The sequence below is a fragment of the Engraulis encrasicolus genome, chromosome 13 (genome assembly GCF_034702125.1).
Source record: "Engraulis encrasicolus isolate BLACKSEA-1 chromosome 13, IST_EnEncr_1.0, whole genome shotgun sequence".
NCBI classification, from domain to species: Eukaryota; Metazoa; Chordata; class Actinopteri; order Clupeiformes; family Engraulidae; genus Engraulis; species Engraulis encrasicolus.
This window is the reverse complement of record NC_085869.1, coordinates 33,380,655-33,394,845: the sequence shown is the minus strand read 5'-3', so window position 1 is coordinate 33,394,845 and position 14,191 is coordinate 33,380,655. Positions and strand designations below refer to the sequence as shown.

At 44.3% G+C, this 14,191-nt stretch overlaps 1 protein-coding gene across 1 annotated transcript in view; it reads left to right on the top strand.

Annotated features, from left to right (window-relative positions):
* The window catches only part of spegb (striated muscle enriched protein kinase b), a 111,648-nt gene that overhangs the window by 50,368 nt on the left and 47,089 nt on the right, over positions 1–14,191 (top strand). Inside the window, exons 4-7 of the mRNA XM_063213764.1 lie at positions 3,390–4,197; positions 4,781–5,804; positions 6,898–7,041; positions 7,821–8,003. Coding sequence (XP_063069834.1) covers positions 3,390–4,197; positions 4,781–5,804; positions 6,898–7,041; positions 7,821–8,003 — 2,159 coding nt within the window. The remainder of the gene's footprint in view (positions 1–3,389; positions 4,198–4,780; positions 5,805–6,897; positions 7,042–7,820; positions 8,004–14,191) is intronic.

The following is a 14,191-nucleotide window of genomic DNA, read 5'->3' as shown; positions in this document are numbered from 1 at the left end:
ATAATGATGAAAGCTGTGAGGGCATCATTAGGTTTCAAAGGTACACCAACAGCAGTGGATATGGATTGGATACAGATATACACTGAGAGGATCTCTTGATATAGATATGTCAAGCACATGGGCAGGGCACTAGCTGGTCAGGGTCACCTGGAGGGTAAAGGTTTAGCAGCCAAGCTCCGTACAGCAACAAAAAGGACGGCATTTATCCTTTCATCACTAACATCCTCTCATATCATTTCAGTCATCAATAGCATACTGCTGCATTTTCTGCAGGGGAGAAGCAGGAGATGAAAGTATGGCAGAAATGTGACTTTTTACGTAACGTGGCTTATTTGCACAAGGGAGGGCAGATCACAGATGAACATAGAGTCTACAGTTACCAGACTGATCCGCATTACAGAAGGTTGGCAGGAGGGGAACCCCCTTGATTGTATCCTCTGGTTTCATCCAGTGTTTTTTTTTTTTCTTTCAAGCTCTCCCCCCCTCCAGCCCCATGTTATAGCACGGGCCCTTCATACACCATTGCCACAACACTAGCAGTAATATTCAGTGCCTGAAAGCCTGACCAAAAAAAAACCCACAAAGCTTTTTGCCCATAGGAGATTATGTTTCTTCCTCTGCATTGCAGTAGTCCATGAAAGGGAAGATCTAACCACTCCACGTCTGTTTCACGACTGCACAAACAAAGCATGTATATCCCCCTCTCCCGAAATGTATTCGACTCACGCCCCCAAAGATCTTTATTTATGTACATTTTATTTACTATATTTATGAAATATTTATTTCAGTCCTTATTTAATTTCATCCCATTCTCTTGTTATTTACCGTTCATTTAGCAGCCCTTCCATATTATCTATATTTCCCATCCAGAAAGGGCCTATTCGATGGCCATAGTTGACTTGGCTAAATAGCTTGTGCAAAGGTTGGTCTGCGATGTAAAGCGGTTTTATGTGATATGATAAGTGCGGTGGCTCGTCTGCTCGAGCACTCCTCTGTAGGAGTCTACAGTGCTCCGAGATTAAATTTCGCTTCAGACGGTTGCTGTCAGAATGGCGATAGAAAGTCATGAATAAGAAAAGAGACTGAAGTTGTAATAAAAATACATATATATTCAGTATATCTGTATCAACAGTTAGCTATAAATGATATTTTATAAGACATCTCATCTGTCATTCATTGTGCTCGGCTCGGCTATGCTCTATATACCGGTAGTTGAATTTTTTATTTCTTTTTTTGCTTCATGTATGTCCCGTATGGGCAGACGCCACGTTTAAATTAGTGAGCGAGGCCGTCTCAATCTAATGGTTTTATGATTAGCTCTCGACAAAGTTCTGCTATCCAAACCTCACGCACTTAAATCTGCCACAGCAGTTTCGAGTATGCGCTCGTGCCTATGAATAATCCATGTGGCTGGGCACTTCATAATAGCCCCGTTGATCACCCACACTCCTCTCAGCCCTTCTCATTTTACTCAACTCAGCCGCAAGCCTTCAGTTAGACTTATAGCCTTATTTCTCTCTCATACCCATTTATTTTTTTCCTTTCACTTGGGTTCACACTTTCCTTTGTCCCCCTCCTCCTCCATTGTCCACATATAAATTCTTTGAGTTATGGCCCACACACCAATGAATGCAAGAAGTGCCCTGTGTGTGAGCGTGTGAGTTTGTAGCTTTTTTTTTTACTCTGGGTGGCCGCAATGAAACACTGGCCTCGATGGACTTGACTGTCTGACTGACTGGTGTTTGATTGCGTCCCCACTGATGGACGCACAAGGTTTCTGCAGCTCTGACATGTTCAAACACTTCTCTGCATCTCATTGCGTGTGTGAGGTACTTATTTGTCCACCCTCCGACCCCTATCGGTTCCGCCCTGGTTTGTTTGTTATTATTATTGTGCATGCAGGTTTGGTGAACTTTTTTCTTTTTCCTTGCACGCATTTCATGACTGCATGCATTTTGCTGACACTAATGCTCTCATGAGAAGACATTGACTTTGTAATTACAAGAAAACTTATTTTTCTTATGTTCCCTCTAAATGACCTTTTTTTTACCCAATGTGTTAAGTATAATGTGCCAAGTTTGCACAACCCCCCTCCCCCCAAAGTATTTTAGCTCTAATTCTAAAATAAAACACATTTGCTTTTCTTTAATTGGAATTCTATCACAAAATAGAAACAATTTCAAGCAAAAATAAGGGCTAAGCAGCCTAGCAGCCCCGTCTCTTCAATAGAAGCCTTATAATTTATCTATAATTTTCAGTCATTTACTAGAAACATTTGTACAGTTTTATTAACCCTCTGCATGCTCATATTCTCTGCATGCACTGCTTGCATAATGTTCATGCAGTATTAAATTGGATATTTAATACAAGTGTAAGTCTATGCCTTTGTTGACCAGGAAGGAGTTGTGTGTATTATATTTGCTCTTTTAGTATTTCGGCACTATCCACTGTGCTGTCAGGTGTCTGCAGTTTTGTGTTACGCTACACATATTAAAGTCATCCATCTGTAAAATTCACCTGTGGAATTTTTGGTGAAGAGAGGGCTTTTTGTTTAGGTACTTGACTGCAGTCATCCGATGTGCGTGCTTGTATCAAGCTTAAAAAACAAAATCGTAGTCTCTCCTTCCTTGTCAAAATGAACAGTGTTTGACTTAAACTTGTTGATATCCAGTGATTTACGGTGGTCTAGTCCAGTTTTTTTGGAAGGATAGTGTAGTAGGCACCATGCGCAACAACGTGGCCGGTCAAGCCTCACATAATCCAAGATAACGATCACCACCAGCACACACATGCATTGCAGGATGCCAATTAACCCAGTATCATCGCAGTGTGATGTGCCCCATATTTATCACAAGAATCACATTTTATGTTTACTTTTTCACCTTAGTAACTGCATAATTATGTTTACAAACTTGGCCACAAGAGAACCTGTTGTCCCTTGGCTGTTATTCCATTCGATTGACCATGCTTTGAACATGCTTTTACAGTTTCGGTCACCAAACCACCTATCTCGTCACCAACAAATTATTCACGCTAGTTTATGGTAGTTTTCTCTCTTATTTATAGCCCAAAATATCCCCACCCTGCAATTAACCTTTTGTCCCATGATAAATTATATGATAGACCTCATCCCCCACATTAGTGAGCAAAAGCAATTCTTTTCAAAGACACACATGCGTGCTGACGAGCCCCCACAAACACCACCACCACAGACACAAGACGTGGTTCTCACACTGCAAGCGTCCCCCTACTAGCCACTGTGCGCCACACTGGCCTCCCAGGTCCAGAGAGGCCTCCCTGTCCTCTTCCAAACAGCTGGGCTCCTCCCCCGTTGCCAATAACCCCACTGGCTAACAGAGCATTTCCCCCCCTTAATCGCCTTCTTTCAGGAGCCACCTCGAGGACGTGTTGAGGGACTCTCCCCCTCAAGTTCTCCCGCCCCCTTCCCCCCTCCCCCGCCACGCGACCGCCTCTCCCCTGCTCACCCGGCCCGGCTCGGCCCCCGTCACGCCCCTCGCCCCCCGCAAGAAAGCCGTGGTGCCCAGCGACTACCAGGACACGGTGCCCGGCGAGTTCGAGGAGAAGATCAAGCAGCCCAAGCCTCTGTCCCAGAGTAGCGCCCAGGACTCGCGGCCCCAGACCCCCGTGCTCAGCGAGGGCTACGCCCGCAAGGACCTGACCGCCCCCCGCCCCTCACCCAAGCTCACCCGCCCCAGCTCCAAGATCTTCGAGAAGGTGCGCGACTTCACCGAGCGCCGCCGCGGCAGCACCACCGACAACGAGGGCTCCATCTCCGGGCGCTCCTGGGCCGGCTTCCACCGGGCGCCGTCTGTCGACTCGGACGACGGAGGCAGCCGGCTGGGCATCTCCCGGGAGAGCTCCAGGGAGGACCTGAGCGAGGCGCTGAAGGCCGACGCCGCCCAGAGGAGGTCCCAGTTCAGGCAGCGGGCCGCCTCCTTGGAGGACCGGCCGCGCTACACGCAGAAGGTGCAGGACATCGAGAGCAAGTTCACCGAGGAGCTGCAGCGCATTAAGAAGCTGGTGGGCAAGCCGCACATGAAGAAGTCCTTCTCCACCGAGCAGCTGTCGTCGTCGTCATCGTCGTCCCGCAGGAGCCGGCAGCAGCCCCTCAGGAAGGTGGAGCCCATTCCGCCACAGGTGCTGCAGAAGCTGCAGGAACGGGAGCGTGCCCAGCAGGTGAGGCCCCGCCCCCCGGACACACCTGGACACGCTTGGGACACAGGTGCAGTTATGGGCAACCTGGATTCAGAAGCTACAATCCAGTGCCACATATTCCAAATGGCCTGGTTTAACTTGTCCAAATCACACAGGTGGAAATACCCGCGTGTACAAAGTAAAAACCCTGCCACATTTTTTTGCTCTAGCCAATATCCACTTCTGCCAGTTGAGCTATTTGGACAGGTAAAACAAGGCATTTGGAATATGTGGCATTGTATTCTGAATCACATGTTTACCATCACTGCACAAGTGGTGATAGGTTAATGTGTTGTGCATGAAAGAGTATTATTGTGATTTGCCTTACCTGTACCATTATTGCCTGTATCAGTGATTTTAATGAATCATGGGCCTACCATCCTACTAAAGCTTGTTGCCAGACCAAAATATATGATATAATGACTTAAGTAACTGTATGTTTAAAAGTAGTGGGGTGAACTAAATTCACTCATTTACTCATTCATTCATCCATTCATTCATTCATTCATTCATTCATTCATTCATTCATTCATCCATCCATCCATCTATCCATTCTTGTATTCAGGCTCAGGAGCAGCGCGAGAGAGACCACCAGCGCACAGATCAGTCACCCCGCAAGTCGCCGTCACACGTGGAACAGAGCCAGAGCCATCAGAAAGCACAACAACAACAGCAACAACAACAACAACAACAACAACAACAACAACAAGCTAATCAGCAAGTGCCGATTCCAGACCGGGTGTCTTCAGCAGCACAACCAGCACACCAACAGCAGCAGCAGCCGCAGCCGGAGCCGGCCAAGCGATCCACCGTCAGCATCATGGCCGGCGGCCGACTGGGACACGAGGTCTCGCCCCCTGAGGCCATGTCACCCTCCGAGTTACCCGGGCAGCGCTCCGAGCCGAGGCGGATGCGCACCGCCAGCCCGAGCCTAGTCCGCAGGTCCCCCATCGACGTCATCAGCCACCACGCGTCTGAAGACAGGCCACGCTCCCCGCACAGGCGCATGGAGTCGCCCGTGGAGATGGTGCGCAAGCTCGAGCCCCGGCCGGCCAGCCCACTGGTGCAGCGGGTGACACGCGGGCAAGAGGTGCCCGACGCGTCGGAGAGGGAAGGGTCCGGAAGGAAGACGCCCGTCGAGGTAAACGTGAGGAAGTTAGACCGTCGACCCGAGAGCCCTCTCGTGCAAAGAAGAGACCCCCCGGCGATGCACGAGCGACCTGGTCAAGCGCCACCAAAGCCCCCCAGGAGCCCTCCAGAGGAGATAGAGGTGGATGTGAAACCAGCGTCTCCGTTGACGAGTCCTGGTCCTGCATCCAGTGGTGGTGGAAGTGGTGGTGGTGGTAGTGGTGGTGTTGGTGGTGGTGGTAGTGGTGGTGTTGGTGGTGGTGGTGGTGCTGCTGCTGTTGCTGCTGCCCCTCCACCGAGGCTCACCATTCCCACCATAATTGTAGAGGAGGAACCCATGGAGGTGGCTCCGGCTGCCGTGGAGAAGACGAGGAAAAGCAGTCCTGTCAAAGAGGAGAAAGCAGCCAGGAGCAAAGGCAAAGGCAAAGGCAGACGCACCAGGCCCATGTCTCCTGAGCTGGGTAAGTTGCTTTTAAAACATTGTTTATTTTGCAAACCCAACATGAATTTCATTAATTTTTTCCATTCATTTTTTATACATTTGTACACAGCGTATGTGCTTTAATCCTGTAACGCATAGCCTCTGTTATAACCTTATTGTCACCAAAATGGTAATGACCGAGACTTAATTGGTTACATAAGACTCTTTGCGTCGTCATAGCAATGTTGTTATGATGTAGTGCAGTGTTTTCAGCAAAGAGTGAATAGGCCCATCGATGGGTCTTTCTACAGTAATAGCCTACTGATGTTCATGTATTTTTTTCATACAGTGATTATATATCTCTCTGTATATAGCCTATGTTCTTTAATGGCAATTTTTTTGATGAATATAATGTATAAGATAGTATGTACAGTAACATTAGTCACAACTGTTTTTGTAGTATAAGATGATAACCAGTGCTTGAAGAGGGGGGGAACTCAGGGGGATCCAGTTCCCCTTCCTCATCATTTTCATCATCAGCTTTCCGGCAGAACTTATCTCGTGTGCGCCGCTTTTTAGAAGTGGCAAGAGAAAAAGACTGGAAGGGTTCCTGCACCTCTTTTTTCCACTTCAAGCACTGATGATAACTACATGTATACTATATACTATATACCAGTGGTTCTCAACTGGAACAGTCTTGGGACCCACCATTTTCCACTCATTCGGTCGCGACCCAATTTTTTTAGCGTTCAAGTCATTTCAATGCAATTCTCAAAATGTAACCAAGACTCGAATAACTGGTTGCACGCTATCTAACTTGCATAAACATTCCATCTAAGACAACAGATGACACGGAGTTCACTAGCCTATCAAAATAAAAGTTGTAAATTGTTGCTGGAAAAGTTGGATTTTTTTTTATTTTTTAGAATTACATTTTTTTTACACCAAGGCTCCACGACCCACCCATGACCCCTCCGCGACCCACTTTTGGGTCGTGACCCACCAGTTGAGAAACACTGCTATATACTATATATACTACATACTATATACAATACTATACTATATTACACTATACTATACTACTGTATAACTATTAAACAACTGTTGTCCTGTCTTCTTCATACCCGTTACAGAATCCTCAGACGACTCCTATGTGTCGGCTGGTGAGGACCCTATGGAGGCTCCCATGTTTGAGTTCCCTCTCCATGATGTAGTTGCATCCAGTGGTGTGGAAGTGGTACTCAAATGCATCATCGCTGGCACTCCCCTCCCAGAAGGCAAGCGGCGTCTGCAACTTCTTGCACTCTTAGTAGCTGGTGTACAGTACATTCTGCTCTACCATCTTTACTGGATTTGAGGCTGCCATCATACTCGATGGTCTGATTTCACCCAGGGGTGGAGCTATAGGAGGGGCAAGCAGGGCATTTGCCCCTGGGCCCAGGGCCCTCCCGTATTGGTGATGGGGGGGCCCTATTACAGTATGACTTTGGCAGGCCGTATGGGTGGCCCTATCAGTGTTTTGCCCAGGGGTTCGCTGTACAGTTGTTCCGCCTCTGATTTCACCTCATTAATTCAGCGCATACACAGCAGCCCCAAAATGCACGCTGTTCCACCAGTGGAACGCTGTAATAGGGATTGGAACGTTAACTACCATAGTGCTACACTACTATGACAACACAGGGCCTTTTGGAAGGCACTACGACTTGTTCATGGTCATTCTGGTTAACAGCAAGTTTATATTATATTGTGCCTTTACAGGTTCAACACATTTCATGACACCTGATCCATTGATCTATTTATCTGCATCTGTTTATGTGTCTCTTTCTTTATCTCTCCCATCTTTCTCTTTCTCTCTCCTCTGTGTACCAGTACTTATTGTTAAGGATACGTATGTATATAATGGATAGCATATTAACAACTTCTCTGCATTTGATCTCTATCTCCTTCTTTAATCTTCCCTCCATGTTGCTACATACTGTATATGATATACGTTGTTGTAAGTTGGACAAAATCTAATGAATAAAAAAAAACTTGTCTGCTATTCTCCCTTCCACAGTCACATGGAAAAGAAACAACGCTGAGGTGAGGAACAGCCCCACTCACACGGTGAAGGTGGAAGGAGAGAGGCACTCTTTGATCATCAAGAAGACGAAACCCGCCGACGCCGGCACATACACCGTCACAGCAACCAATCAGATGGGCTCGACATCCTGCAACGCAACGCTCCTCATCAAAGCAGGTGAGTGAGTCATAGTTGCTTAGAGCAGCTACCAAGAGCACACGGGAAGCAGGGAAAGGTCTTAGTTTGTGTGTGTGTGTGTGTTGAGAACTTTTACAAGCAAAGGCCCATTAGCCTAAAGCCCTGTCTGACTCATCAGTGGATTTCAAACAACTTTCGGAACCAAAATATAAAGAATATCCAAGGCACTCCACGTCTTCAATAAAACATTTTTAATGCATGTGAGTCAGGTCATATTGAGCAATAATAATATTTTTTGCCTCTGTGGGCTTCCTTAGGGCTTGAAGAAACCGCCAAATTTTTGAGGAGATTTTCCCTAAATTCTAGAACTTAATTGAAAAATTCTACAGCTCCCATTGAACCTTGTGTTAAAAATCCTGCCGTGTATTTGTGACATCATAGATCACACATTACAAAGTTCTAATCACATACGGTACGTATATGTGATTGCACTATTTGAAGGGTTTAGTAATGCCAAATGCTTTTGGAACCCTGACTTTGATGGGAATTTGAAGACCAGTACACTTCACTATGATACCGCAGGTCGGACTTTTTCATTAAAAAATGAAGCCTAAATTGAAACTGAAAACAGTGAATCTAAAGACGCACTTGGCAAAACGTGTTGATCTCGCTAAGACATTTTTAAAAAGAAAAACAGAACAGTTTTTCCTGAACTTTGACGTTTTTCCGCCTCACACCTCGCACTTGTACTTCTGAAGGCTCATGCACAAGGACTTTCATGAACTTTGACCATAAACTGAACTTCATTATCACTATTTTTTATCCAGTGTACAATAAAGCATCCCTTATGTGTTACCCATGAGTAGATCTTACATTAGCTATGACAAGGTTATACTTTGCAAAAATAAATATAGAAGAATAATTGCATTCAGTGCAGTATAATACAAACCCCAACTCCGATGAAGTTGGGACGTTTGGTAAACAGTGAATAAAATCAAAATGCTATCATTTTCAAAACATTCAATCTATTCATTAGATGGAGAATAGTCATAAGACAACATATTAAGTGTTAAAACCGAGAAAAAATATTGTTTTGGGGGACATATGTACTCATTTCTAATTTGATAAATCCAACACGTCTCAAAAGAGTTGGGACGGGGATCAGTGAAATTTAGTAAACATCCAAATAAGATAAAACAACAAAGAAGAACATTTCAAAATGAATTGTACTGACGGACAATATAGGTGTCCAGGTATAAGATCATCACAGAGAGGCTGAGTCACTCAGAATTAAAGATGCAAAGGGAATAATTACCATAGTTATTACATACATTTTTGAATTCCCTTTGATTTACCACGATTGAGTGTATATAAGACATATTTTTGTTAATAAAATCATTGTATAGGTTCATGACATCATGAAATATATATTGGCTGTAGTCTCACTCTAATTCCTGGAGTGCTAGAGCTATTGAAAATTGACCATATTAAGAATGCTTAATGCGTGCAAATGATACAGGGGTGTAACATTCTCCCAAGCACCTGAGCTCACTTGAAATAGACCCAGAAGACATGGGAAACTGTCCTTTGCTTGCAGAAGTTGTAGAAGTCCATTCTTTTTGACAATAATAGAGCATGACACATCCTGTGCTACAGTGAAAATGGACCATCCAACTTGTGTTAGTGCTAGCTTCAAAAGTCAGCCTCCATGATGGCATGCGGGTGCAGTAGTGCATTGGTTAAGATGTTCTCACTCATCTGTAGAGTTAAATACAGTGCTGAATGGTATAAATGGGTTTTAAACAGCATGAAAAGCCACTCATGCATTATATTTTGAAGGGAGATCTTCGATTACTGCCACATAGTAAGGCCAAATTGCATTCTCTATGTTTTAACAGTTTGGCTCCATCATAAGGACCAGCAGGTGATAAAATGGTGGGTTTTTGGTCAAGACCTGTCACACTGTAAGCACTACAGAAAGGAAAACATTGCAAAACATGACAAGGAATACACCCACCATTTAAGCTGGTGAAATCATGTCCAAGATATGAATTAACACTGTTTTTTATATTAAATCATCTCATCGGTTAATGTATTTAACTGTTAAGTGTTGTCTTTTGTTTTGTTTTTAGTCTTCCTCGACATTTGCTACCATTTATTGTCCCCGTCCCAACTCTTTTGAGACGTGTTGGATTTATCAAATTAGAAATGAGTACATATGTCCCCCAAAACAAATTTTTTTTCTCGGTTTTAACACTTAATATGTTGTCTTTCCACTATTCTCCATCTAATGAATAGATTGAATGTTTTGAAAATGATAGCATTTTGATTTTATTCACTGTTTACCAAACGTCCCAACTTCATCGGAGTTGGGGTTTGTACAACAAGATGGGAGTACATTTAGGGGCTTTAATGCTGCCGCTTATTTCAGAAGGATCAATAAGTGAGTCACTTCATCAATACGCTGGTGGCCTCTGGCCAGATGCATTGCTACATATGGAGCTTCAAGCTTCCTTGCATATGGTGGTGTTTACATGAATTATACCAACAATATCAAAACTAACTACAGCAAAGCATTTTGGACATTGGTTAAAAAAAACAATCAGCATCCAATTACTATGACTAAAAACCAATTACCATCAGCATCACTGGTCCATGATTTTGTAGCATCGGGATTACTCAGTCCTTACAACGACTTATTGTGTCCTCCATCCCCTCCCCCTCCTCTCTCTCTCTCTCTCTCTCTCTCTCTCTCTCTCTCTCTCGCTGTCTCTCTCTCTCTCTCTCTCTCTCTCTGTCTCTCTGTCTCTCCCTCTCCCTCTCTCTCTCTCTCTCTCGCCACCCTCCTCTACCTCTGCACATTATTCTAGCTGTGTCTCCTCTCCTCCGATAGTTACCATAGCAACCCAACGGCTAAATTGAACTTATAAATTGTTAAAGGCAAGCTGGGCCGCCTGATGAATTTCTGAATAAAGACACAATGTTGTTTAGGGGTGTCCCCCGCCGCCTTGGCTGGATAGGCTTGACATTTCCACAAAGCGTTATTCTTTGTTTTCCTACGCTGCCAAGTTCACTTTATATGAATTGCTGTAGGAATTAAAGCCGTGAATGTCGAACAGTGCAAAAGCAAAGCAAAGCAGCCTTAGAGAGCGATAGAGGCACTCTAATCATGTTTCCACAGACGCCGAGCTAAACAAGCAGCATGCAGCGATTCTCATTAGCTGCCATTATGGGGCAGCCAGTTGTTTGAACAGAAAAGCAAAGTAGCACGATTAATTAATTGCAATGGGGTTGTTGCTTTCAGCAGCATTATTAAATATGCATTAGGTTCCTACATTAATGCAAAGGGACTACAGGCTTATACAGTGCACGTATCTACCGCTGCTGTAATAAAAGGAAAACACTTGTCCATGAAGGAGCCATTTAAATGCCACCAGGTTACAAAAGTGTGTCAGAATATACAGTACTTGTTTGTTAACATTTTCGAAGAAGGCAATTTTTTTACAGTGACATTGCTCCTAACCTCTTGATTGCAAAATCTTGAGATTGAAGAACCTGACTTTGCTGTAACGTAGTAAGACATGATTTTTCCCCTGCTGTTTTCCCTACCACTGCAATATGCTATGCCTTTTGGTGGTAGCCGGCCAGGTATGTATGGCAGGTCTCTGCTGATGGCTGTTGAGAACGGGATACTTTACCTTATTAGGGCACTGGATGCACTGGATATTTATAGTAGCTCTCTCACTCCCGGAAATGATGGCAGTCGTGTGTTATTTTCACTTGACATTAATGTTGAGAGACGCAGCCACTGCATCAGCTTTATGTGCATTCTAATATCACCAGCTCCTGTGTGTTCCTCCTCTCCTCTCCTCTCCTCTCCTCTCCTCTCCTCTCCTCTCCTCTCCTCTCCTCTCCTCTCCTCTCCTCTCCTCTCCTCTCCTCTCCTCTCCTCTCCTCTCCTCACCCTCTGCTGTTATGACATTCACTGCTATGCAATGTCTCTTACACTACACACCGCAATGAAACATTTGAGTTAACATAAAGCAAATTGTGTTGTGTATTCTTTTTCATGAACATCGGCCTCTGTTCATGCGGTTGCCAAGAGATAAGCAAATAAGCCAAAGCTGTCTGGCTTCAGCCTATATGCTCATGAATCTTAATTGGAAATATGGTCTGTCTATAAGTGCTGGTTTGAATGACAGGGAGACAGAGCAAAAGGGAGAAATATAGGAAGGGAGGAAAAGAAGAGAGAGAGGAGAAGGAGGATGAGGAGGGGGAGGAGGAGGAGGAAGAGGAGGACAACAAGAGGCAAGAGGGGAGGGCAGGAGGAGGTAACGCGTTGAGAAATCTTACACTGCAGCCTACTACACTACTCTGGCTGCCTGGGCACTTGTTGAAACGCTGACGAGTTACCACAAATGCTGTCAGGATCTAATACGCGGTGGAGCCATTCAAGGTTGCTCAGTCCACAGCCTCAGTTTGAATGGAGGTGTGGCGATAGGTGAGTCTTTTATAGGAAACATTTAGAGGAGAGAAAGAGAAACACTCACACTGGCACTGGCACTGACTTTTGTTGCTGGGATAACTAAGTTGCCAAAAGAAAATTCTGGACACCTGTAGAATCTGGGAAAGGATGTAGATCATTTATTTATGTTTTATTATTGTGGACAGGTTTTTTTGCTTTGACCTTTGGCCTTTCAAATGTTGCTGGCAATTTTATAATTTTGAAATGGTGTCGCCATTAATTTATTTCCTCTTTTTTCAAAGGTGTTGGTTGAAGTGTAACAAAATATAAAAATATAAATATTATTAACTAAAATAAAACATTTTGTTTGTTTGCTTTGCACGGTTTGCAGCTTTGAGTTTGTAACGATTTTAGCCACATTCAAAATGTCACAGCCACAGCTATTGGAACATGCAAACTGTAATATAACCATGTTCTGGTAAGCAGAGACTTGAACACGGATTCTATTTTTTACCCCCGCTTGCATATACGCCGGCCGCCGTAGCTCATGAAAACCAGGGGGCCATGTGCAGGCTGCTGTTGGCTGCAGGGCACGCTACACTGCTGCAAGCTGCCTGCCTGCCTGCCTGGGCATAGAAAATGTCTGCTGTCATCCAGTTCATGCGAAGCCTGACCTGCCCCTAGCTACCGCGGTGGGAGTGTATGTTCAGTATGCTCGGTGGGGTTAACGGCGTATGAAACCTGAGTTTCAGTGCCTGACGTGAAGTCCAAGCTTGGGTGTGTGTGTGTGTGTGTGTGTGTGTGTGTGTGTGTGTGTGTGTGTGTGTGTGTGTGTGTGTGTGTGTGTGTGTGTGTGTGTGTGTGTGTGTGTGTGTGTGTGTGTGTGTGTGTGTGTGTGTGTGTGTGTATTTGCATGCACAAATCACATACAAAGTGCAAGAGTTTTGGAGTTCAAGTTAAGTTTTTCCTAAATGCATATTTTTTGTAATTCACTTTCACTAATTGACTTTTAAACGAATAGTTCCCCAAATGTAAAGTGAGATTTATTGAACACAAGCAGGTAATTGGAGTGCTTCTGGGTCTTCACCTTTTTTCTTGGTGCTCATCAGTGTAGGGGCTATCAAACTTGATCCAGGAAGACAGATGCTGAGGCACTCAAGGTTGCAATTTTTTTACTTTTTTATTTGGCTACAATGCCTACGCGTTTCGGCCCTTATGGCCTTCTCCAGGGCGTATCCACGCCCTGAAGAAGGCCATAAGGGCCGAAACGCGTAGGCATTGTAGCCAAATAAAAAAGTAAAAAAATTGCAACCTTGAGTGCCTCAGCATCTGACTTTCTGGACCAAGTTTGAGATTTATTGATACTTAGCCTATGTGAACATTTGCATAGTAGGTAATATATAGTCATTATTCTCCTATACTATACTTTGTGATTACGATTTCATGTACTGTAGGCTACTTTTTGCAAAGAACGTACTGAAGTCTTCCTCTCCACCTTTTCTGAGCTTTTATTGAACACATTATTAAGACTTTTGGTGTAAAACCTGGCCTTAAAAGGCTCAGTCACACACTTTGTTTGTCATTTGCATACATTTCACAAATTGTATTTATGATGGCTATTAATAACTTCAAACCTCAGTCCGTATTTGCATGCTTTTTGTATTTGTTTTCATCTGGTTCGTCTGTCATCTGGTCCCCGAAATTCATGTCAGACTATAAAGACTAAACGAATTGGATGTATGAAACACTCCATATATATCCA